Source organism: Taurulus bubalis (genome assembly GCF_910589615.1).
Source record: "Taurulus bubalis genome assembly, chromosome: 14".
Taxonomy (NCBI): Eukaryota; Metazoa; Chordata; class Actinopteri; order Perciformes; family Cottidae; genus Taurulus; species Taurulus bubalis.
Genome location: NC_136602.1, coordinates 9,330,154 through 9,357,882, shown reverse-complemented (window position 1 = coordinate 9,357,882; position 27,729 = coordinate 9,330,154). Strand labels below are relative to the sequence as shown.

At 41.9% G+C, this 27,729-nt stretch overlaps 1 protein-coding gene across 1 annotated transcript in view; it reads left to right on the top strand.

Moving 5' to 3' along the window:
* LOC306746755 (ankyrin-3-like) overlaps window positions 1–27,729 on the top strand; it is a gene marked incomplete at its 5' end in the record, with an annotated part of 94,850 nt that overhangs the window by 8,489 nt on the left and 58,632 nt on the right. Inside the window, 3 exons of the mRNA XM_079229716.1 lie at window positions 23,984–24,085; window positions 24,383–24,481; window positions 27,228–27,326. Of these exons, the coding sequence (XP_079085842.1) occupies window positions 23,984–24,085; window positions 24,383–24,481; window positions 27,228–27,326 (300 nt within the window). The remainder of the gene's footprint in view (window positions 1–23,983; window positions 24,086–24,382; window positions 24,482–27,227; window positions 27,327–27,729) is intronic.

Here is a 27,729-nt window from a genome sequence, read left to right as displayed (position 1 = left end):
ACGGAAAAAAAGACGTCCACTCAAACGTGGACACATTATCTATTTCACCTGCAGTTGATATAACTCCCACTTTAAAATCCTACCGTGGCACTGGCTGCAACTAACGGTTATTTTCATCCATTTATATCAATTAATCCGTCAATTATTCACTACGATAATTAGATATTTGTTTATTAGTCCCGCAGTGACACGATTGATATATATCGTTTGGTCTTAGAATGTCATAAAATAGGGGAAAAGTCTTTGAATTACTTTTTAGATTATCAAAATATTTGGTGATTATTATTTTTATTATTATTATTTACTAATTGATTAGTGGACTAATCATTGCAGCTCTAACACATTTATCGTTTCTTTCTTTCTTCCTTTCTTTCCATTTGGTGCACAAGTCTGTCTTGGGGTCATTCACTATTCACTACTCACTGTTCACTGAAGCAGCAGTGTGTGTGTGTGTGTGTGTGTTTGTGTGTGTGTGTGTGTGTGTGTGTGTGTGTTTGTGTGTGTGTGAGAGAGAGAGACAACGCCCCCGCCCCAACATCACACTCATTAATCCCCTACTGTGCATCAATGCCAGACCTCTTCCATCAGGCTCTTAAACGCGCCAAATGGTGTGTCACATGCGCATGTGTGTGTGTATTTATGCATATATGGCAGGTGCTTCTCATACACTCACAGATAAAGCTTATCCTATTGAAATGGTGCTGTCATGCTCTCTCTCTCTCTCTCTCTCTCTCTCTCTCTCTCTCTCTCTCTCTCTCTCTCTCTCTCTCTCTCTCTCTCTTTCTCTCTCTCACACACACACACACACACAACTCTGTTGACCCTTGGGACTCACGCCTGTACGGCTTGATAATTACTTTCTTTTGCTCGCCCCACCTCTAGCACAACGCCGTCTCCCTGTTCTCCACTTAACCACCTGCCACTCCACCGTCACATGCAGTGATAACAAGAATCACGTGGTCATCAATTTTGTTGACCCGCACGACTTTGTTCAAGACCCCAGCAATAAAAAAAAATCTTCAACAGGATTCCCCTGTTATAAGTCAGTGTATTTGTGTGATACCATAGCATTGTATAGTTACTGTCTCCCTCAGCAGCTCTGGATCCTTCATCTAGTCTCCCTGACATTTTCTCCCCCCCAAAAAGCCTATGTCCCTGGGCAGGGGCAGTGCTGTGTGGTCCTGGTCTTGTAGCTGACGGCTCTGGATCTGAGGAAATGGGCTGTATTTGGACAGATCGATGGTAATCACACCTCTTCACAGTTAGCTCCCTCGCATGGGGCGGAGGGGGAGGAAAGGACGGAGAGAGGGAGAGCAAAAGAGGGTGTGTGTGGGGGAGGTGGCAGCCGGGAGGGAGGGAGGGGGGCATTTGCAGGACTCCCTTGGGAACAGAAAAACGCCTAGATTCATGATTAGAGAAAAAAATATGACCCCACCCCCACCCCCTCAAACCCATCCATCCAACTCCCCAAACATGGATGCACACTTCTCTCTGAACAAGCTCCAACCTGATTCTGTTTTTGTGTTTTAGCGAAAGTATGTGCAGACTTCATTCACCTATGCCGCTGTCATTTTGCTCTTTTTTCATTAGCAAAGATGAACTGCATCTTTTCTGAAATGTGTATGATTACCCTCTAAAGCAGAATAAACCTCCTGCATTGTCCAGTTAATAGACTGAGCTACAACACTGGCTCTTAGCATCTCTTTGTCACAACAAAATCGGTATTTTAGCTTTTAGCCCCGAGGGAAAGACTCCATTGCACCTTAAAGGAGGTAATTTAGTGTGAAAAGGTCGCAGTCTTTATTGCGATGTAATCTGAGCAAGGAAATTCTGTATTGCCACAGTATGTGTGTGTGTGTGTGTGTGTGTGTGTGTGTGTGTGTGGCCTTGGGTGTACTGTGAATTACACTGGGAGGTAAAACACAGAAAGGAATGATCGTATTTTGTCATCTGCTGGCTAGTAGTGTATGTCTTTAAACCTGAACGCAGTATCCCAGCGTACTGCCGGCTGATGGGGAAAGGTTGATTGTAGCTCCAAGGTGGGATTGGTATTCTTTAACTCAGCTTGTTGTGTGTCAGATCACTGTAAAAATAGACCTTTAGACAGTAGAACATTACACACACACACACACACACACACACACACACACACACACACACACACACACACACACACAAGAGAGGTCTTTGGCTGCATTCCTTGTGTTTCTGCTAACAGTTGTGTGGACAGCCAGAATTGAAGCATTTTGTCTACTTAACGTTTGATACTGAATTATTCACCAGCAGCTTTGCCCAAACATGTATGGATTATGTTACCAGTGAACACTCACAGCATATTGTGGGATGAAAGTGTATTTCATCGTACTGTCCTCACTGACAGATGACTTGAAGCACAACCTGGTTTACCATAAACTTGCTGTGTGGTGGATTTAGAAATGCCAGAGAGGAATCATGTCATATTGTGTCTGAAATTCAAGGATGAGGCTGGGAACAGAGCAAAGTGGTGATTTATATCGTTCCAAGTGCCCACCCCCCTACTAGAAAATGTCCTGCATTTTAAACCCATAGTCTGCTGAGTTTTTCCTCTTTTACTCTGTCCCTTCTCGCCCTCTTCCAGGTTGTCCCTGAGATAAATCGATGACTGAAGTTGTTACCAAAGAATTGTGTCTGTTCTCTCATCTTGTCATTGTACGGTAACCCCGCTCAGTCTCGTCAATAAGCATCAAAGATTATTTAAACGTTGTCATGAGGTCGTTACAGTAAACTGCTACTTGTTCTTGTTTTATGTGACCTTTGACTTTAAAAATGCTATTTCTGTCTCTTGTGTCTGTTGATGTGTACTTTGTGTACTTAGAGAGGTTATGGTGCAGCACAACCAATGTTCATTTTAAGATCACTAATCAGTGTGTTTTAAGGCAGACTTGAACATTAGCTACATTACTGGAGGCGACCCAGTATTCATGGACTATTTTCATCTTTATTAGATCATTTTCTGCAGCTTTTTGGTATTTTCTGTGTAATTAAACTGGGTTTACATATGCGTATGAAGGCCTGAATGTCATTTAATGACAGTAAAGGATCGGAGCTAGAGGGGCATTGTCTGTACATGTTGGGATTCAAGTTTACCCTCAGGGCAGAACAGGTATCAGGATGATGCTGTGCTCCGGCTCTTGTTGCCCTCGGAGCCTTCTGCTCCTGCCAGGAATCTATCACTCACACTGAACAGCAGAAACACACAAGGGAGGAGAGGGAAGCCACCAACAACTAGTCAAGTCAAAGTAAAAAAGTTCAGTTAAGCTCCAGGCAGGATGTGGTGGGTAAAAAAGGGAAGGCAGGACTTAGAAAGCTAGATAGGAAGGATTAGTTGATTATTAGATTAGTTTATCAGCAGAAGAGTAATCAGTAGCTAACTTGATAATCAATTAGTTTAAGTATTTTTTCTAGCAAAAAATGGTTTTAGCTTTCAATTGTGTGGTTGTGCTGTTTAATATCTTCATGAACTGGTATCAGAACTGGTATTGACAAAATTAACTTTGGCTTTTGGACGTCAGATTGGACATCATAAAACTGTATTGGGCATTTAGTAGTAGTTATAATATAATGCTTCACAAATGTAAATATTTGCTGGTTGTGTTATTTCCCCCAAAATAGTGTTTTGGACTATTGGTCGGACAAAACAAGCAATCTAGTTTGGGCTTTGAGACATTTTCCATATATAATGATTCGAGCTGCAACGATTAATCAATGAATCAGTTAGTTGTCAACAATTCAATTAATCAGCAACTATGTTCATGATCTATTAGTCAGTTTGAGTAATTTTTTTAAGAAAAGTAGTAAATTCTCTGATGTAATGTCTTCATATTTTTTTTTTATGACAAATTTATCAAGAAAATTATCGACAGATTAATTCCCAATGAAAATAATCGGTAGTTCCGGGCCTAATAACAATCGATCGATTAGTTTCATGAATGATGAAAATAATGTCTGAAAGGGAAATTTGTCTTGAGCATGTCCTGTTACTGGAATAAAGCATGATCTGTCACCACTAAAACGCTGCTAATGTTAAACATAAAGCAGTGATGATGACTGTTTACTGATGATGTCGGTGAAACTTAATCTCTACTGTGTCAGCTTTAACCTCCCAGTCGTTTCGTTACCAACACACCAGCCTGCTCTCCCAGAAATAACGACAATTTATCTCATTCTCATACTTGATTTATAATTCTTCCCCATTTAACAGACAGCATGTTATCTCAAGTACCTTCATCCTCTTCTGGTGGTTCGTTCACCTCTGTTGGGTTACTGCCGCTTTCACGAACACCATCATGTTGGAAATAGAAAAAGCCCTCCAGCTGCTTCTAGCCGGCTCCCTGTGTATCGCCTTGTTGACAAACTCTGGATATTTTTGTTCAGCTGAACTCAGAGACCAGAAACAGAAACCTTCTCTCTGTGATCCTTCTCATCTATGTTTCATCCTGAATCTATAGTAGTAGTATGATCCTACCCAGCCGTTTTCCCACCTGGAGGGAAGTGAGCAACAACACCGAGAGCTGCAACATCGCTGACGGTCTGTTTGTTGTCACGTTGTCACTCTTTTAGAACAGATATGGATTTGGAAGTTTTGAGGTTGAACCAAAGATAACTTTATTAGCATACTTTAACTATCTGTCTCTATTCATGTATTGATTAGTCCTTTGGCACAAAGTTAATCAATTGTTGAAGTCAGTTCTTAAGCTGAAATACCAAACATCTGCTGGTTCCAGCTTCTCAAATGTGAGGATTTGCTGCTTTTTATAAATTGTGTACAGTTTGGTTTTGGAAAGATGCAGATCTTATTCTTCCTGCTCAGGGATCGAAGACATACATTCGCTTCATAGCAAACAAGTTGTGCATGGACTCTGTTGAAAAAAACTCAACTTTTTACACCGATCCACATTAAATACAGTTTTTTCTCTTAATGTCATAGTCTCTGTTTTTGCAATAAGTTGCATTCATTAGTCATATTGCCGTTTTTTGTGCCACAGCTAACCCTGGTGAATAATATTGTCTTACTTAGTTGTACTGATTTTTAATTTGGAGGAAAGAGAGCAATTCAATGGGATTGTTATTCAGTACTTGTAGGTTCACTGTCTTCTTCTGATTTGATTCGTCTGTACGGTGCATCCCTAGTACTAAAATATGGGCTCTAAAATTGTCCTTGATGAGCATTATCACTATTTTCTAGACCAAACGATTTGATCCACTGCAAAAATAAATGACAAATTGATCTACAATGCAAGTTATCATTAGTTTAGTTTATTATAATAAATGGCATACTGCATTATTAAAAAGTGGACACTACATCGTCCTCTCTGTCTCTGTGTGTAGCACTCTTCTTCTGTCTGTCAGCATGGAGGCTTGATCTGATGCACCGAGACGCAGCAATATGAGTCAGGTTGTTGTTGGTGTTGCTGCTGACTAAGTTGCTGTCACCGTGTGTGTGTGTGTGGGGGGGGGCACGTGTGTGTGTGTGTGTGTTGCTGATGGGGATTCTGTCAGCTGTCTCTGTATCAGCCATCTTGACATCTTCCGTGCACTTTTACATTTTCTGGGACCTTCCCGCCTGACAGACAAATAGCCGCTCCACCCGTTAGACACACAAGTTGCTGAAGTGACCAATTAGAGCAGTGTTGAAACTAAGCAGAAACGACACAGTAGACAACAACATTTGTGCTTGTTATTCTTCTCTCAGGGTCAGCATGACTTCTGTAACATTTAGGAGTTTTTTAATATATTCATATCTCTGATGAAATGTATTGATTTAGAATGAAATTAAAGGCCTGTCAGATCTTGTTGATTTGTCTTTTTGGTGGCAGTCAACTGAATGAAATGGCATAATTTGAATTCAATGTCACTATTAATGTTATTAGATAGTCACAGGCTGTTTTACAACTGGTATAGTGAGTGGCTGTAGTTCAAATGACTGATTAAATGTGTGAAGTGTGTGTTTCTGCTTTATTTTTTACTTAAATACTTGTAGATTTTCTGTGTAAAAATACAGTATGTGGCTATCAAAATGTCAAAATGCATGTGTCAGGGCTTGAATCGGCGTTGATTCGGCATTCATGGCTAGTTTACACACATGTTACACGTAGGAGTCAAGGTGTGTGGGGGTGAAGACTGAACCAATGTGACTTGGTCATTTGAGCCACACAGTGTCCTCATGGGAACACATACCATTCTGAACGTGGTAAAGTTTCATTGCTATGAAACCGTATGTACTGTATCTCCTTCATGTGGTGAGGGAACATACATGCATGTCAAGAGAAATGTCCCCACAAAGTAACCAACTTGTAGGAAAAATGTGTCACCCAATGTTAACAGAAAATCATCTGTATTTACATTTTTTTGTTTGATCAAACAGGTTTCCTCAGGAAGTCTCTGCTGGCCAGAAATAAAAACAGAAACATTAAATACAAAGACAGAGATAAGACGAGAATGCTAAAAAAAGATGAGCTGAAATTAAAAAGTTTGGCAGATCAAAATCCACCTCAGTGAAGATTGCAGACACAGAGCTGAGCCGCAGAGAGCAAAGCACTGTGTGTGTGTGTGCATGTGTGTGCGTGTGTGTGTGTGTGTGTGTGTGTGTGTGTGTGTGTGTGTGTGTGTGTGTGTGTGTGTGTGTGTGCTGCTCTTTTGGCCGCTATACACAAGCTATCTGACTGTACCCATCAGTCAAGGTTGGGTCTTATTATAGGTCATTAGTCTCTCTGCTCAGCTGTGACCTTGACGCTACCTGCTGAAGCATGTATATGTATCATAGTTGGCAAAATGAGTTTGTGTGCGTGTGTGTGTGTGTGTGCACGCGTGTGTGTGCACTTAGGCTGCATTGTACACTAAGTGTATTACACTGCACAAACTATGTGTTCAAGACTGCCTACTGTATGTGTACGTGTTGTTTTTTTAAGCGTGTGTGTGTGTGAGCGCACACGTGGCTGTGGCCTTGATGAGCAGTCAGCTCTGGCTGTGTGTGATGGATGGACGGACACGTGCGGGTCAGAGGGGGTCAGCCAACACGCTCTCATACAGAGGGAGGCGGGGACGTTTTACAAGGATGTCAGTCACAGATTTTAGTGCTACAGGAATAAGGCTGGTCTGAAGTAAAAGTGCTGCCACCCACAATATAAACTGTCTGCTGTGCAGGACAATAGGCCCACCTGCCACCAGTCGTTTACTGGTGGTTGCCTTTCACCCACTCTGACAGTTACACAGTAATATGCCAACCACTGTTTATCATCAAATTCTCACCCAGATATTGAATTTACTGTGCATGTGATGCATTAAAGGAATAGTTTGATGACGAGTCTCCACTGGTAACCTGCGCTCAGCCAGGGAATAGTCATAACCCCACATAAGCACATAACCCCCAGTAAAAACCACAGCAAGTTAATTTGTGAGCTTTCGAGGTGCTGACAGGTGGATATTCTTACCTTTGGACAGAGCCAGTCTAGCTGTTTCCCCCTGCTGCCAGTCTTCGTGATTAGCTAAACTAACCAGCTACAGCTACAGCTACAGTGGTATCACTCTTCTAATCTAACTCAAATACATATTATTTGATGATTATTGTGTCTTACTACTTACAGCACTGTCTGAATTCTGGTTTTCAAACACATTTTAGTCCACCAAGGGTAGAAAAATGTAGTAGGTTCTCATTATATTGGATCAAAGCTGTTTTTGATTTGACATTGTGCTTGATTTGAATTTTGTCTGATATAATTCATCAATATTATGGTAGTTTTTCATCATGCTATTGATGAGGATACACATAGCTTCAGTGGGGATTGCTTTTGTCTGATTATTATCAGTGTGTACCATATTATGAAGGAAATACTGCATACTTAATAATTGTGGTTTGTGCTTTGTGAACTGTACAGCATCCGACGGGGTAATAATTGGTCAGAACAACCATGAGCTGCACCTTTAGCCAGTTCTGTTTGACAGCTTGCATCCGCTAAATAAACGGCTGTGTTTACGCCCACAGTAAAAGCTCCTGGAACCACCAAATGTTGACTTGCACGATGCTCAAGCTGTTTTGCCAAATACCCATCCAAGTGTGTGATGTAAGTGAGCTCACTCGCATCCTTCACCCCAAGTTTAGGTGACTGTTTTACTGTATACCAGTGGATCCAATTTAATATTGGAGTGTTTAGCAGATAGAAAGGCCACCAAAAATTAACCCGGAGAGGAGAAGAGGTGGATCATCCTGTACCCCTCCCTCTATTGATTTCCGTGTCCCGTGTCCTGTGCTAAACACAGCACAATTGGTAGAGAGACACTCCTCATACTGTAAGCATAGCCTGCGTTAAAAAGAGAAACAGCTATAGAAAAAGCTTTTTTGTTTACCTATCTTGTTCTCTTATAGAAAGTCACATGATATGATTTTCTGTTTAATAATGGTACTAATAAATGTTGTGCTTTACAACAGCAACATACATATTCCAATAAAATGCTAATAGAGTAAACAGTGTGTATTACACACACGCTCCAAGGAATTATTGAGGTACATTTTAAATGGTGCGTTTTAAAAGGAGGTGTAAAAGAGGACAAAGATGTGGCTTGCATGATCGTGTCCGGCAAATCATTCCAGACGGGCCCCTGGTTTACGCTCTAGTGTCGGGACCAGGATTGTTGCACTGACATCTGCTGGTGTTATTAATCTAAATGAGTCTCTCCAAGAAGACAGACTGAATGCCCATTCCACTGCTCTGTCCCATTAAATATATTGAAATCCTTCTCCAGGCCAAGCTTAACACGGTTGACCCCTTGAACTCTTGTGACCTCGTGGATTTATGTTGCTGATGGTTTGCTCATGCCATCATTTATGTGAGTTGTTGCTGCCTTCCAACAGCTGACTGAATGGCTGAATAGGATTTTGCAGTCGTAGTGCTGTGTGTTTTGGAATATTGACCGCATTTCATCGCGACAGAATGAAGGTGAATTTCTTTACTCTCAACACCCACAATTGCCTGTCTTGTTGGCACGTTTGGGGAGTGCTGCTACCACAGATTTGGGCCTCCCCATTCAACAACCTATTACTTTGTGTTGCCTGAGGGGCAGCTGGCTGTTTCAGCATCTAATAGCCTGCTGTTTGCGGAGCAGAAACGGCAGGATCTGAAAGGCCATTACTGCCGTATGGGAGGTTGTAATGTGTAATAACCTCTGTGTTTGTGGACGAAGGTACACAGATTTAGTATAAATGAAAGATCAGCAGTTGTATTGGTGAATGTAAATCCCCTTTGCCACTCCACACACTCCTTCTTCCTGCCCTTTCACGTTCCTCTCCTCCTCTCTCTGTGTCAGGGTGGAGCATTTGTTTTGTCTGGCCTCGTGTCAAAGTGTCATCATGGTGGATTAGAATATTGTCCCCTAATTTTGTTTAGTTTAGGTCCTTTTGTGCACATTTATGTCGGCCTGCCTCTGTGTGTGTGTGTGTGTGTGTGTGTGTGTGTGTGTGTGTGTGTGTGTGTGTGTGTGTGTGTGTGTGTGTGTGTGTGTGTGTGTGTGTGTGTGCAGACAGAGGGGGTTCAGGGGGGACAGATGGCTCGTGGTCTGCTCTCGTCTGGAGCTCGCTGCCTGCCAAAGATCAGGCGAAAACAGTTACAGCACTCTCAGCTTCATTCAGCCCCGCTCGACAGGCCAAATTAACAGACCTCTTTTTGTTTTATAGATAGCTTTACGAGCTATCAAAATGTTATGGTGAAAGCTACAGAATGTGACATTTACAGCAGATTTTGTTTTGTTTCTCCGGCAGACTTCATCTGACAATGAGAGCCTGCTTTTGATTTTGGCGCTGTGGGAAATTTGTAGTTGAAAGATTACAACATAGTTTTTGACGGTCGGGGAGGAATGTGTTTAACTTCCAAACTGCAGGACTTTACTTCCGTAATATATCAGGGGCATTTCTGCAATTGCTTTGTCTGGTTATCTCAATTTAAAGGCATGATGAGTTTTGCAAAAGTCTCTCCATACAGATGTATTCATGGTCTCTCTCTCTCTCTCTCTCTCTCTCTCTCTCTCTCTCTCTCTCTCTCTCTCTCTCTCTCTCTCTCGCACACACACTCTCTCACACACACTCTGATACAGTAGGTGATAATGTGGACAAGAAGCTTTTAGACTTGTTTTTTTCCTTCTCATAAAGACTGGAGTAGAGGGTCTCTATCTGCTATAGGGGACAGAAGAACATGATCACCACACACACACACACACACACACACACACACACACACACACACACACGGTCCCAAACACTCACACACCTACTCTAGATACAGTGCAGTGTGTCTGACATAAGTTGCCAACAATCAGGACATTGGGAAGGGAAACGAACAGACAGACTGGCAAGATATAACAAGACTCCTTCAAATTTCATTTTAGTCTGAAAGTCATCTTGACTTCAATTTAACCATGTCCTGTTCAATTGAGGAGCCAGATGGATATTCAGTCTCTCACCCTTTCCAAAGTGTTTTCACTTACTGTAGCCCGGCTGTGGTGCTGACCCAGTGGAACAGATAGGACGTGTCCGAGGCTAAAAATAAGGTAAAGAAACTTCATTGATGTCAGGTGGTTTAGAATGTTACATAGTATATAGCACAGTCTGACGCAGTCTGGACACATGCAAACCCACATAAGGCAAGGCAAGGCAAGTTTATTTGTATAGCACATGTCAACAACAAGGCAATTTAAAGTGCTTCACATAAAACCATGAAAAGCATCAAAACATAATGCAGAAGAAAACAAGATTTAAACATTCATTAAAACATAAAAAAACGGTAAAAAATCCAAAAATAGAATAAAAGTTGCAATGCAGTTTAAGTAACTCAACCCACGATCTTTTCCTTCGCCTAACCAAATAGTTGTGTGGCATAAACCTAAGCTAAAAAGCAAGTAAACCTATCTCAGAAGTTTAAAGACACTATTCGAAAACTGACACTCACACTTCCAAAACTGACACTAGAGGGTAACCTACCCAGAGCGCCATAGTTTGAAGCTCAGGGCTACTGACCAAGTGTCGGTATATTTGAAGAGTTGGGAGGGAGAACGTGTCAACTGGAATATACATTATTTAGAGATATTGAACATTGAAGGCTGTGTATGAGGAAGACAAAGGGAAGGAAATGAGACCCACTGACCAAGAATAAATGCCTGCAGAATGGATGGAGGGACAGTGGAAATATGGATGGAAGGGAGAAGAGACAGGGGAATTGGTAAAGATTTGAATGAGAGGGAGAGAGAGGAAGATGGAAGGAAAAAGGGAGCTTAAGGATTCTGAAAGCTTTTTCACATCCGTGCCTTCATCGCTTTCATGTCTTTTCCACCAGAAATAATTTGACCAAGTTGAGGGGAGGAATTGATGCCAGCAGTTGATGAAGTGGTTTAATCATGCACCTGTTTTTGAAAGAGACATAGAGAGCCATTTTCAAGAAATACAGTACTTTCTGGGAGCAAGCTGTGTCTCCTCTTACTGCTTCTTATTGTGGATCTAACGTCCTGGTAACAGATACCCTGCAGCTCAAACGGGCTCAGCCCCCTAACAAACTGAGTCGGAGGAAAAAGTCAATCTTGTGATTAGATTAATCGTGTCATATCCGTTCAGGCTGCTCAAGTTTATACGACACTCAGAGAAACTGAAGAATGTAATTGATCCATGTTCTCTTTGTGGCCTGTGGATGTGTGTGTATGTGTGGGTTTGGGTGTGCGTGTGTGTGTGTGTGTGTGTGTGTGTGTGCATAAGTGTAAAGTTTGCGTTTCTGTACCCGCCCTTTTATATTGTATCTCCATTACAGCATCAATCCATGCATGCTGTGTAACCAGGGGAGCATGTGGCTGCAATGTTGAGTCATTGAGACTAACACACTAACACACATCCATCAAAGCGGAAGAGGAGAGAACTGTAGTTAGTGAAGATTGTGATGAGCAAACCTGGTGATATCAACGTTTGCACTGCAACCCGTTTTCATGATGACTTTTCAATTGACTGACCACTCTTTTTGTCCCATTTTCCCACACTCTGAAATTAATGCGTCACATGCTCCTCTCTCTCTCTCTTCCATACAAAGCCACACACACACACACACACACACACACACACACACACACACACACACACACACACACACACACACACACACACACACACACACACACACACACAATTGTACAGCCTACAACTCATCTTAATTTCAGCTCCCACAGTTCGTGCATACTACCCGCTGTTCACACAAGATTGACTCTTATTATTGGAAATAGTCATTTCCGTCCATCTACTGGCTGGTCATTTGCATTTTTATGTTCCATTACTGAATCACAAAGAGTGGAAAGACACTCATAAGAGAATGTCTCTGTTGAGAACTGCCTTTTTTTGACACAAAATGTGTTTTAAGATGGTTTATGGACTTCTCTTTAGTCATTACCTCGGGAAGGCTTCGCTTCTCAGCAATATGCACTATGGATTATTTAAATGAAAGGCTAGGTGTAGGAGCTGGAGGTGTGTTTGGTATACGACACATTTATATTGTGTTAATAACTCCTAGTCTTAGTGTTTGTGAACATACGTTCATTCATTCATTCAAACTGCAGACAGCTAAAGAGACAGATATTTCACAAAAAGGAGAGAGAATTACTGGATTTACATTCATCAGCTGAACAGAACTACTACACCACATGAATGATAGTGTATTTTCGGTAAATAGGAAAATGTTTCCAAAGTTCGTATGTCAACTTTATGTCAACCTTCAGTGATAAGATATTAATTTTGTGTTCACAGCTTGTTTCTCCTGTGTTTTCTTTTTCTTTCTTTGCAGCAACGCACGTTAGCACAATATATATGTTTGTATGATTTATCTTTTCTGTATCATATAATGGGAAATGCATCTTCTTTAATTCAGTCATTCAACCTTTATTTATACAGGATCTTCCAAGTAGAGCAGCTTACTCACTTTTGTACAAAGGGCAATAAAAGACAAAACATGCAGACAAGCATTAACTGCAAATAAAAGAAGGATAAAGAAGCAGGCATTAAACCAGCCTTTTATACATTTTTAACACAAAAGTATAACTTAAAGATCTACACTTTACTCAGATGTAAGTGTTTGCATGCACAGCTAGATATATTAAAGACTCAATCATTGTAAAAATCAGCCTAATATGTAATGTGAGCCAACTACATGTCCCGTTGCGGTTTATTGCATTTGAGTGCAACAAAACATCTTGAAGGTCTATTTTTAGTTTGTTTTCCCGACACCAGCCGTGGACACTTGAAGAGAATCTCACAGCGAGACCTACGATGTTTCAAACAATTGTCATGCAGGAGTCCAGCATGTCCACCAGAGTCCAGTGTTTGACTGTTGAACACAGTCTGCTGCAGGTCAAACGGAGGCTAGAGGAGGAGGAGGAGGAGCAGAGGGGAGATGAGGAGGAAGAGGAAGAGGATCAGAGGGGAGAGGAGGAGGAGAGGGGAGATGATGAGGAGGAGGAGCAGAGGGGAGAGGAGGCGGAGAGCGGAGATGATGATGAGGAGGAGGAGGAGCAGAGGGGAGAGGAGGCGGAGAGCGGAGATGATGATGAGGAGGAGGAGGAGGAGGAGGAGCAGAGGGGAGAGGAGGAGGAGAGGGGAGATGATGATGAGGAGGAGCAGAGGGGAGAGGAGGCGGAGAGCGGAGATGATGATGAGGAGGAGGAGGAGCAGAGGGGAGAGGAGGAGAGGGTAGATGATGATGATGATGATGAGGAGGAGGAGGAGGAGGAGGAGGAAGAGGAGGAGTTTGATGTCTCTGACTTTGTTTGATTTAACTAAACGTTGGTATGTTGTTTACTCTTCTTTCGTCTCAGTTTGGCCATGAGCCCTGTCCTTCTGTTTTCTAACTCATGTCTCTGTCGCCATATATGTGTCTTCCTCTCTTCTTTTTCTGTCTCACACTCTTCGACATCTCTCATACGGATAACCTTCCTATTGCTTTACTCACACTCTCTTCTCTTTCTGACTTTCTCTCCTCTCAACCAACTTTTTTGGCGGGACAGCTATTGATCAAGCGCGGTGCTCTAGTGTGTAGATTTCACCTGAACAGCTGACGAGTCAGTTGGATGGAATCCAATACGACATTCAAGTTCTCCCCACGTCAGGGTCAGCATCATCGTCCTCAACAGTAGAGAGACATGCGGCTTCACGTGTGCAGCAGTAGTGGAAATGCAGTACATAAAGTATGGTGATACGGTGGGAAATAATTACATTTTAACAGCAAGCACAAAAAATAAGATTTGAAATGTTGAATCTCATTTCCAAGGGGGTCCCAATAATGTAATCAATAGATATTTTACATAGATGCTTTTTCTAATAAAGTAATACACTTGATAATAAATCTGAACATATATTAGTGCTGCGTGAGGATTAATTCTCTGCTCTAGTTGAATGGTTCACCTAGTTTTCTTTTCAAGATTGCTCCCTCCTCTTTCTTTCCTTTACCCTTCCTCTCAGCTCCCTCCCTATCTTTCTCCCCGCCTCCCTCCCCCGACGGTTTCATGTCCCAGGTGACAGAGGGGAGCTGTGCCCTTGAGTGAGCTCCATGCAGCAGGAGCAGTAAATATCTGCTGTCTATCGACAAATATTGAGGATACTCCCCAGATTGAGTATGGTGTGATATTCGACGGTTCCTCTGAGATGGCAGAGCTTGCAGAGCGTGTTTGTGAAACCAGGAAAGGGAAGTCAGCCGGGAGACTTGAAACTGGATTTGCCCAGAGCCATTTCTATTCCCTTTGAATACATAAACATATTTTTAGGGTTGGATGCCATGAGCATAAAACAGTTCTGGAGCAAAGTATTACTTAAAATATATGTGAAATATTTTATTCACATTGAACCTCTTCTGAGTCTTATATTGTTTACTTCTTGCTAATAATAACTAAAATATTCAATTGGGGGGGCCGTGTGTTTGTGTGAGCATAACTGTCTCAAAAGAGATAATTTTCCATAAGTATTATTGACTCCCTTTCTCTTCTGTTGTAACCCTCCCCCGGTCACCATGGTAACCCTGTCTTTTTTCCAAGGAAGGCTGCTCACTGCGGTGTGAGCGTGTGATCCACCAATCACATGTCCAACTCGCCTCTTCTGGTCCAGAGCATCTGTCACTCCCTCGCTCAGCGCTCACGTACACCACTCTCTGTCGCTCCCTCCTCCTGACTGCCTCTGACGCTCTTTATCTCTCGCCTGAAAGTTGATAGCACTGGAAAATACCCACAATGCAGTGGTGCCATTCCTCCGGAATAGTGACAGAGTGTAAACGCAGTGGCAGAGGGAGGGACGGCTGCATGTGTGTCCTGTACGTTTGTGTGTGTGTGTGTGTGTGTGTGTGTGCGTGTGTGTGTGATGTTACAGGCAGCGTTGCTAGAACAACAGCATTATAAATGCCGCTTACGGGTGTGATATGATCATTTATTATCAAAACACCAGGCAGAAGGGAAGAGTGTCCACATAGCGGGGTGTCCCAGGGATGTTCCATGTGCTGGAATCACATCATTGGTTCACACATCCGATGAGAGCAGATTTTCCTCTGACAACAAAAGCATCTCTTTATCCGAGTAGGAATTATGTTGTTATCGAATAATTCAGGAACCAACGTTCGCATCCTGTCACAGACCAGCAATCAGTGTTTGTTTTTTTTAAACACGATCATGATCTTTTCTTAAGTGTTTTAGTTTATTCCCTGACTCTTTTTTTTTTTTTTTTGCATTGAGTTCAAAAGGTTGATATCCCTTTCACGTCTGTATGGTAAATACAATTCAATTCAGTTTATTTTGTAAAGCCCAAACTCACAAATTCTAAATTCACCTCAGAGGGCTTTACAATCTGTACACATACAACATCCCTGTCCTGGGACCTCACATCAGATCAGGAAAAACTCCCCCCAAAAAGATAGAAAAAAACCTTCACAGGGAAAAAAGGGAAGAAACCTTCGGGAGAGCAACAGAGGAGGATCCCTCTCCCCGGATGGACAGAAGCAATAGATGTCATGTGTAAATATATAGAGAGACATCAGCCAGCAACCGGTTAGCTAAGCTTATATAAAGACTGGAAACAGGGGGAAATAACGAAATCCCCTACCAGCATCAATAAAGCTCGCAACCAGATGGCTGATATGTGCCGGATTATAAAGTACAATGATTGCAAAAAATTCCACCACTACCTGACAACCTCGAGTCTATAGTTCTGTTTTTGCATGGATGTCGGTCAATTATCTTCTCGTCTAACTCTCAACAAGAAAGGGACTAAATAGATTTCCTTAATGTTGAACTATTCCTTTATGCTATGAGCGATTTGTCCTATTCAGATGATTACATTTTAACAATGTCTGAGAACGTTTGGGGCTAAACAATTATGGAAAAGTCCTTAAAAAACACAATTTTGTGAAGCAGAATATGTTTTTTGAGTCTTTGCTACCAGATTTATCATCTCATGACCTCTCATATTTATCGTGTGACCTCCGTGGGGAGTCCTGATCCCCAATGCTCTTATCAACATTCAGTCTAGTGATAGGGGTTGATCTAAACAGTTTGGCTTCCCTAAGGGAAAAAAGGTTAGCGATACAGCTGTGGGTGGTTTTCCAAGATAAGATAATCGGATCACTTACCACTCCCACAGGTGTAATAACCCAAGATCAAACATATAACATGGACACGGTTATGCTGCATCTTTCACTTAGCTGCCCAAACTGTCTTAGATCACAGATAGCAATCAGATTCACGCTCTTTATGTACATTTTCCAGGAGAGCGGTGAATCTACTTGGCTGCTATCTTCCTGTGCTGGAGCAGGATTTGTGAGGAGAAATCAGTGGGGGTGATCTTTTTTATCCCCGGCTCTCACTCAGCTGACTGCAGTGGGATGTGTCTGCTGAGGGGTGAGAGGACAGAGGGTGTCCCTAATGCCAGAGGAAAAGCCCCTAATCCTCTGTTAAAGTGTCCCCATTGACTATTCGGGGGCGCCCTCCACCGGCCCACTCATCCCAAAATAGTGTCTGGTGTTATTGTTGTTGTTCTCTGCTGTTATTGAATTTGTAAACCCGCTTTAGCAGACACACATATGACCACTGAGATCCCTGTGGTGGATGTCATGCAACCAGGTAGAGCTAGCCCAGCCTGGACACACACACATACACACACACGCTCAGTCACGCTGGTCTTTGTTAGTGGGGGGAAAGCTGATAAGCAGGATGACAATAAAGAGCCGTTGGTAGAGAAGGAGGGAGGAAGGGAGAGTGAACCAGAGAAAATGAGTGGGAGGGAAAGAGGGAGAGTGGGTGGGATAACAAGAGAGAAGAGTGGGGGGGATTGCGTGTTGACATATCACAGCCGAGTCATTTTCGCTAAAGTATTTGTTTCAGCTGCTATTTTCAGTTTGGCCTCTCTCCCTGCTCGCCTCCCCAACCTTGGGTAGCAAGATCACACTGACACCCCCTTCAGAGTAGATGAAGGTGAGGAAGAAAAGGAAGGAGGCGGAGAGGGAGGGAGAAGCCTCAGCTACTATGGTAAGTCAGGGTGCTCCTCCTGCACCCTCCCCTCTCAGAGGTGCTTTGTAGGGCAGGGGCCAGCTTCTGCGAGGCTGCAGGGATTTACCCTTGTTGACATATTTAACCAACAAAAAAAAAAGGATACAGATAGGGAGGACAGGGAGGCAGCAGATGGGATTTGTGGTGTGTCCTTTCTGCAGCGTGAAAGGCAGCGAGACACTCAGCGCTTTGTTTAGTCACCACTGAGGACTTAGATAGACCCCCTCTCCTCCTTTGCTCTCCACCCGGCACGCTCTTAGCCCCCTCCACCTCTACTCACTTCTTTCCTCCCACCACCCCTCTTCATCATGTGCAGGGCATCGATCAGTCAGCGGAAGGAGCTGCTGTGTCCTCTACCTCCAGCGCTCACGTTTGTTGGTGCGCTTTGATTTTCTTTACCTGAGCCAATGGCACCTTGCTCTTTGCTCTGAGTGGGATGGACGCCCATGAGGTGAAGATAAGGACAGCGCTAACTGACTGACTGAATAGATGACTGGTTGGCTGCTTTGCCACTCTTAGCTCAGGTTTCACTCCTCTTCATAAAGAGGAGAAACAGAAAGGTGGGAGAGAAAGTGAACATGGCTGTTGAAGAAGGTGTTGTCTTCCTAACACAAGTGAGTAATGCAAACATTTGGATTGAAGTGTTATATATATTTTTTATTTTGATAGCTTAGTGATTGTGATTTGGTATTGTTTTGAACACAATGTGATAGAGGTTACTGATGTCTCAGAGGTTGATGTTGTGAGTTCAGTGGTGCAGCAAACCACTAGAATGTCCTGTGTCATTCATTCTGACTGGTTGGGTGTGTATGGACATGGAAAAGCAATCTGCTGCTGTCAGATGTCAAGTGTAATATGTTTGTCTGTAGCGTATTTACATGCAGGAGGTGTTTCTCATCCAACCTGAGGGAGTCTTGAAAGTGAATTGTCGAATTTCATGTGGTATATAGAGGTCTGTGTAAATTAGTTGGATACTTTTTTTTTTTTCAGGAATAGTTTGACATTTTGGAGAATGCGTTTATGTGCTTTCTCAGACATTTAACAAACAAGATGAGTTTGAATGTGTTGATTCGTGAGCATTTTTTATATTATATATTACTTGTAGACAGAGAAAAGCAAGCTGTTTGCCCTTGTGTACAGTCTGCATGCTAAAATATGCCAACAGTCTCCTGGGTCCAGCTTCATATTCAACGTACAAACACTGGTATCAAGCTTCTCATGTAACTCTCTGCAAGACAGCAAAACAATGTATTTCCCAAATATATTTTTTGACGATGGAATAAAAGCAGGTGGTGTTGGATGTAAGGTTTGTTTGTGGTATTTTCAGGATTGACCTCAGCTTCAGTCATTCACTCACTCTCTGTTTCTCACAGTCATTCCTCCTAGTGGCCATTAGCGGTTATGACACATTAACCCACGTGTTTCCTCTTTGTGGTGCTTTCCATTAGCAGCATTACTCCAATAGAGAGATGTTTTAGAGTAACAGCATGTGATATTTACAGCCATAAGAGGTGTGAGGCAGCTGTTTATGCTCTGTAGATAGAACATTGTGTATCTTTTGAATCAGAGGCTCTAAAATCTCGGGTTATAGATTAGCATGAATTGTGTTGCCACTAGCCTGTTTTGCATCCACACCTCTTTAAAGCCTTACTAATTAATGAATCAATGGCGTTACTATATTTTGCCTTGAGAGGAATCCGGATGAGGTGCTAGGCAGAAAAGGGGACAGTTTAGAGATCAGAGAAATAGTTGGTGGGGTGATGTCCCTTGGCACTGCTGGGTGTTGTAGCCTGCCACTGGATGCCCCTGGCTTTGTGCGATTTGTGTGTTTTGTGTTGTCAGGAGAGAAGGGGATATGGTGAAATAATGCAGCCGCTGCTCGTCTGACTCTCCTCCTGTAAGCTCGCTCAGTTCACCCACAGCCTGCAGCAATGACATCAACGTTCCCCGTGTTGTCGGTGTTTGTGTGTATGTTTTTCTTGCATGTGTTTTTCGTCGACACTGTTCTTGTGTGCAGACTCAAACGTGTTGATGCATTCCTTCTTCGACTTGTGTTCAGTGTGAAATGCTGCACAGGTTTCTGTTGTGTTACACGCTCGAGTGCCAGACTGACATCATTGCAGTCTGGCGGCCCGGGGACATCAGTCTTTATACATCTAAATATCCTCCATTCATCTTGACGATCACTGTGTTGATGTCACGAGGAGAGGGAGTACATAGTACAGATTCAGCAGAAATAAATAGAAACGCTCTGCAGCTCCAAAAACTCTATGCCTAGAAAGATGGAACAATGTGAACCACCCAAAAGTAGCCCGTCTTCTATTGGAGATCATGACAGATACTGTGTTCTAATTCCATACTATAAACTACTTCTAATACAACGTTGTACATCAAACTGTGACTTTGGAATGCTATGGCCAATTAACCTTCAAAAAAGAGAGAACAAATGAATGCATTTTATTTGTAATATTTGCTATTTGATATTTTTCTAATAATTTGTAGCTACAGTAGCTCCTCCATTTATTTTGTCAAAGTCAGTCATTGTGGGACAATACAGTAGTGTTCATCAACATCACTCAATAATCAAGTGTGTTGTTGTTTTATATGCACTCTATCTTTCGTGAGTATTCTTAGTTTGTCACTTTTCCATTATAAAACACTGTGTACACAAAACCTGCTGAATATTAGTATGTGGTATTAAACTGTGATACAACTTGAAGATTTCCCCAAGCTAGATAGAAAGATTTCTCATTAATTGGCCACCATTGATATAACAGAAGTGGTTAAGATCTTAATGGTATATTATTTTTAATAAAAAAAAAATTGTGGAACGGTGGAAGATGGCTTGCAGTGCTCGGGCCGTTAATAACGAAAAATGGTTTCATCATTAAATTGGTCAGGCCAATATATTGGCCATTACTATCGCAGATGTATCAGTATCAGAGTACTATGTCGGACAATAAGTAACAAGATATTTCTGTCCAGAGGTCCTTATGAACAGTGTCAAGTTCACTTGTCTTTTCATCCCCAAATGTTCCAAATAGTAAACATCATCGTAACAATTCTTTAAAGAAAATGTAGGGATCCTTTAGGGGATATTTTCACACTTTCAGTTACGGATGTTGGTCTCTGCCTCACATATATAGGTTGGGCTGTATTACAGGCTTTGCAGATTGAGCATTAATGGGTTTTTCAGCTTTAAGGATTTTGATCGAAAAGTCTGAATGAATAGATGTGTAGTAATCTGATCAAACCAACGTATTACGACCCTTCAACTGTCAATACTAAGGCGTCATTGCAATGTAGTGTTTCCTCTCCCTGTTAAGGAGAATGTGCAGACACCAGTCAGTGACCAGAGGGCATTTTTAATTAGAACTGAGATGGTTAATTGTCATTTTTACAGCGACTCACATGGAAATTAGCTGCATTTTTGACGATGTAAGACTGTAATTGGGAATGCAAAATTCTCGGCTTTTCCACTCACTTGTGTGTCAGATTCCTCTCTCTCATATCCTCTTCCTTCTATCTAACATTAGATTAATGCTTTCCTTCAGGCTTAACCTAGTCTTTAATGGCCCCATTTTCTTTGAACCTCTGATCTGTGGAGGCTTAATGATATTTCTTTTACTAATCTCTTGCCCTGTCCTGCGTAATGCTTCACTCACAAAGACTTCAAGATCCCTCATTTTGGACCAAGCTGGGATATGCATGGAGGGTTGGACATGTTGGTCGCTGGTTTTCACTGCAGGCATTAAGGGATAAACTGACGAGAGCAATGAATAGTGACTTATGGATGAAGACTACTTAATCTGTTGGCACTTAAGCTTGGGCAGAAGGAGAAGGAGAGAGAACTGTGTTATTTGAAAGACTAACCTATGAAAAAGCATGTGCAATAAAAAAATGCTTTTAGATTTCCATACTTTTACAGATGTATTTCTAAAGTGAGAGTGTTTGTTTCTAGTCTGGTCTCAGTTTATGGCCTTCTTTAAAATATATGCATTGAACGATTGAAAGAAGAGTACAAGACTTCAGTATTACATGACATGTTTGAGTGACACACCTTTGTATTGGGTAAATCACGGAGTAGTTGTCGTGCAACAAAGCCGGAGAGTTGTAGGTCCCACAGGCGTTCTGTATACAGCATCAAACTCACTGCAGTTATATAAGAAACAGGAACCACTGTTGGGGTGTGTACAGGCAAGATACAGATAAACATGACATTATAAAATGCACACAAAAAAGAAAGAATACAGTAGTTCTGCTGGGTCTTCTACATCTTATAAGTACCATGGAAATACATGTGAGATTAAATATAGCAATCATATGTTTGAACTTGTGGAAAAATATTTGGATTTTAAGAAGATGTTCTTTAAAAAACCAACATCTACATACATTACATACATACAGTATTCAAACAGAAAATATTTGTTTAAACACTAGGAACGGCAAGAAGGAGGAGAAGAAAAAGAAGAAGTTGTCAAATGTAAACGTTGAAAGAGAGTGGATGAAGTTTCTTTTCAGGAAATGACCACTTTGATCCGACTTTATATTCCCATCTTTCTAGCATGTTTTCACATCACAAAGATGTTATTTTCATTCCTGCAGTGCAACACTGGTACCCAATAGTCACTGTGATTAATGTCAATATCATAAAGATGTGAACATCACCTAGATTTATCATGGAATAAGTGAAGGAGTTTACTTTAGTGAAAGTGTTGAGGTGGTCTGCTGGCTGGGTTTAGAATGGAGAGGAGCCAAACAAGGTCACCATGAAGGACGCAGATTCTTGGAGTCCATAACTGACTTGTAGTAGAGTATAGGGGTCTTTGTATCTTCTGAATTACGATGTTGAGTTTAATCATATTTAGATGATGAGTTGCAGGTTGGTTTGATGTTGTTCGCTGTGGAAACGTTGGTCTTTTCTTGTGGTTGACATCCAGAATAACAGAAATACAATCTAGTGATCATGATGGTTCAGGCCAGAAGAACAGAACGAAAGAACAGAAAGATCATAAGTGGTTCAGTGCTGTCAAACTGTTCTCTCGGTGGTTGGAAAAAGCAAGAAGACATTTCTAGATGTGGGCTGATATGAGCTTTAGCTTAATGGTTTCTTGTAAACAGGAAATGACTTCCACTTAACGCTGCTTCATCTGCCATTGTTTAGTTTGTGCATGAGCACACACAGACACACATATTTTCCTCTCGCAGTTTTATACGGCTTATCAGTGGAACAATCTGATGCTGGATGTCTTGTTCACTCACACTTTGGCTTTGGGTCAGATCCTTCTATGTTTGCCAGAGTTATTTCTGGAAAAGCACGGCGGAGGGAGAGAGTACAATGTTGGATAACCGCTTGTACCGCTTGTCCCGGCTGAGTTTATCCTAAGTGTCACCGGACGCAAGGCTAAATTTAGCAGGTCTGGGGCTTTTGATAATTCAGGGGACTTTGTTTTTTGAGCCTCTATTATGAAGCAGCGTGTCACAGCTTCTCTCCCTCGTTCTCTCAGCAGCTCGAGTGCTGAGTTTTACAAAATGCTCTTTGCAAGGCTGCTATGAAGAAGGAAGACAAAATGTGCAGAGTTTGCTGTGTGTCACTTAGTGTCAAACCAAATGTCCTCAGAGCTAACATGAATACAGAAGAGAAACGCAACCTCTCTCTTCTTCGTCTTCTCTCTTTTTAGCTTTCTCCATCTCCTTGTCTACTCTTATCCTCCCTCCCTCCCTTTCTCTTCTCACACACACACACACCATTTGTTATAGGGGCAAAAATATGCTTGCCTCATCATTTTTTGTTGGTGTGCAAAGCTCTATTTCTGTAGTGAAATAAAGGACAGTCAAGCATAATAGAGAAGGCTCTGCTCCCGGTAGCACAGCGACATACACATACAACTACTTTGCTGGTGGATTCAGAGAGAGCTCTCAGTTGAGTAGAGGAGGTCTCTGAGGCAGCTGGAGGAACCACCCGGGCGCTAAACTTCCTACCTTTGGGAATCGGAGACATTTGGATTTAACAAAGCTGAAATAACAGCTCGGTGGGCTCTGATGGATGATGCTGGATGACGTGAATTGTTGGGATGATGTGCGGTCGCTCGGATCGCTTTTTCATGGATTTACTTTTTTTGATGCCTTAATTTGAGACACCAGTGGACTTTGGCTTTAATGTGACAATGAATCTGAAGTGTGTATGGATATTGGCTCTGTTTTTCCCCTCTTGAGATGTTTTGTGGATACCTGAGAAATTATGACAGAGTTCTACCTGGTATATTACATTTTTGACATTTGTATGTGCTTTTGTTCTCTCGTATGCCTAATAGGTAACAGTTTGACGCAGATAAGCGTGTGGTTAAAGTCTGACTTTACGTACTCTCATCCTTATACTCTCTCTTTGCTTTTGCTTTCTCCTCTCCAGTCTGACAGCAATGCCAGTTACCTGCGAGCTGCCCGGGCCGGAAACCTAGAAAAGGTCCTCGACTACCTCAAGTCTGGGGTTGAGATTAACATTTGCAATCAGGTATGTTTTATAGACCCTTTTTAAGAAACCTAAAAGTTCTTGCGAGTGTCTGTCCTCCTTGGGGTTGAGAACAATTTTAAATTATTCTTTTCCACACACATACACATGCTATCACCATACTGCTGCATCGGCATAATTTCAAATTGAAGGTTCAAAGGCTCAACTGAACAAGCAGTATCACCCTCTAGGTGAAATACTGTATCATTTCATCATATCATATTGCAACTTAACATTATCCCATGAGTATGTCTTTGTGCAAGAGCTACACAGACTGCACTAAATGTGTTTCCTTCTCAGAATGGTCTGAACGCTCTCCATCTAGCCTCGAAGGAGGGGCATGTGGAGGTTGTCGCTGAGCTGCTGAAGCTGGAAGCAGATGTGGATTCAGCCACAAAGGTAAGGCCCACCCCATCCCCTATGTCAGCTGATGTTACGGAGAGCTATATTTGGATCCAGACCAAAACATGGCTGCACTTTGCTACAGTGCTACTACTACTGTGATAGTGCAGTCCATTGTAAGTCGGAAGTCAATATTTCTGGGTAGGTATTACCCACTTACAAACTAAAAGCATCCCAGTGCATCTGTTCGAGAAAACATGGACGCCTGCAGCAAAACGATGTTTTGAAGTCTTTGAGCTTAACAAGCATCTGCAGAGAGCCTACATCAATTACCACAACACCATTAACAAAGAGAAGAAATGTATAAAATATCATCTTTAAATTAAAAACTAGAGAATCCTGTTGAGAAATGTTTCTGAAAATCTAATTTAAGACACTTCAAGGATCCACGGGAACCCTGTCGTAAGAGACAAGATGATTAAACTAGTACTGCATGCACGCAAAAAAGCACAAATCAACTGAATGGAAATGACAATTCCAACGTTGTTGCGGCGCACGTTTCCCAACACACACGCTCCATATAACACCACACAAAGTAAAAAATTATAAAAAAAGGTAATTTAGTGTGTGCAGTGCCCTTTGGAATCACACCTGCACTTTTCCATGTCGTAGGTCGACAATGTATTGCAGCACAAGTGTACAGCCTTCGTTTAAAGTTACATTTTGGATCAATATTTAATGATCCCAGTGGGGAATGCTGCAAGAAAAAGTAAAAATAAGACTTATGTCAAAATGAAACATTGGGAGTTCAGTATAATTTAATGTATTAAATATATGTAATAAAGAACAAGGTAGTCAAAAGCAGCAGAAGTGTTGTATTTTATGTACTGTAATAGTATTATTCATCAGTAGAGGGTCCCTTCCTTTGAAGCATCTTTACTCCAGTGCCAAAAGGAGTAAAGATAGAGAGCCACTGAACACATTATTCAGATCTGAGCCCAGAAGGCTTTCACTCCCGTTTAGCCGTCTGGTTCAGCCTCTCTGCCACAGGCCACATGCCTCGTGCTGACATAAACAGAGGACACAATGAAATATTCAAGATCAAGGAGAAAATCTCCCCAATTAAAGCCTCTCTCTGTTGTGACCCTGAGGATGCTGAGGGATTAGTTTGAGATCTTGGGAATCCAGCGCCTGCACCCTAACGCCTATCAGTGTCTCTTTTATACGGCTGATGGAGACAATTAGGGAGGCAGTGCTATCTAGGGTACCTAGACTTAGTAACACAAAGTGTTTTAGCATTTAGGCTGTCTGGGTGTTTAATGCTAAAGTTAATTGTATATCCGCCCCTATTGTGTTGTGCTGCTCTTGTTGTGGGAGAGTTAAACAAGAGGCCGTGTCCTCGGTTCATTAGCCCCTTGGCAGCTAAAAAATGCTATTCTTAAGAAGCTAACGATGTTGAGACTGTCAGGGAGATGCTGATTTCACTTTATTTACAATTTCTGGGGCTGAGTTTGTGTGTTTCACTAGACTGAAAATCGTATAAATATTTGTCACTGAATAAGGCAACATCATTTGGGGCTGAATACTACAAGTTTGAAAAGGAGGAAACATTAGCCGCTACTACTACAACACACCGGAATACTGACCAAACTGTCTGTGATTGAGTTGCATTGTGGGTAATGTAGGAAAGAAAAAATGCGTTCAATACAAAAGACACTTCTAAATCAGTGGAGTCCTCTTTCACTGAAGAACAGAGACATACAAACTTAAATCATGCTTTTAATACTGTGAGCAGATTTTGAATTTCAAGGGCAGATTTTGGGAAGAGGGCGTTGGAAGTTCAATCAATACCGTTCTCAACAAAAGCTGAATCATGTAGGCTTCTCAAAGGTAGTATTCTCTATATTGCATAGTTATTGCATTAGATTGCATTGTTTTACACTTAAGATGATGGCATTGTGTCCAACATGCAGAGGAGGCATTTACATTGTATAATTAGTTGCCATAAAAGTCTTAAAAAGACATAAAGTTACCATTTTCCAAAGAATATACACTCCAGTAAAGCTGCTGTGGGAACAAATCTATATCAAACATCTCTAATAAAACATAATCAGTGAGATATTGTCATACACAATAATGTAACCAAATGTCAATGTATAATTCATATCATAAACTAATAGAATAATTGCTTTTTCTGCTTCATATTACAGAAAGGTCTTTAGACTCAGTAGAGCACACACGTGATTGTCTTCAGCTACATTCTATACCAACCAGCCTCTTTGTCTCTTTATTAATTTGCCCTGCTATCTGATTTCCTTGCTCCAGTATTCAGTACATGTGACAGATGATCACTATTGTGTAACAGCACTTGTCGAATACCAGAGCCCGTTATCACGCGCCCGAAAGAAAGGCTAGAGGTCGAATCTGCCTTCAGAAGGACCCGTACCGGTTCATAAAACGCCTCCTGTAGTTTTATTTATGGTCGGGGCTCAAGGGGAGTTTGTTTATGTGGTACACGGAGCATCCGAAGTGACACATTGTTGGCAGGGCAGGCAGGGGGATGCCAGAGCTGGAATGTCAGCAGTACAAAAGTGTGGTGGGCGTGGGGGGATTCACTGGTGCACATGGAGACTGACATGGATATGTACAGACTATAGTGACAAACAAACACACACACACACACACACACACACACACACACACACACACACACACACACACACACACACACACACAAGCAATATGATTGGACAGGTGGGGCAGAGCTTAACACACATTCCTTTGCCTGTTCCATGTCATCCAGAAAGGAAACACTGCTCTGCACATAGCCTCGCTGGCTGGCCAAACGGAAGTCGTCAAAGAGCTAGTCACAAATGGAGCCAACGTCAACTCACAATCACAGGTGGGATGTACTCAACAACACACACACACACACACACACACACACACACACACACACACACACAACAATGTCAAAATGACAGTGAGGTTGGTCTACATGTAGGACCTGGAGCAACTTAAATGTAATTATAGTTCACACATTTGTTTGTGTGATATTGTGTCGTGAAATCACTGACGCAGAGGGGAATCACTCAGTGGAAACAGCCTCGTTGACACAATCTGGCATCATGCCAACTAGGCCTCTCCGGGAAACTGATGCCCTTGCATTTTAAATTAAACTATCAGATCAAGGTGAGAAGAAAGATTACACGCACCTTCTTTCTCTCTGCTCGAAGCAAACCCTGAAACAGCCACTAGAGACGTACAAGCCACACAAAAGTCTTTTAGACTTTACCTGAACATTT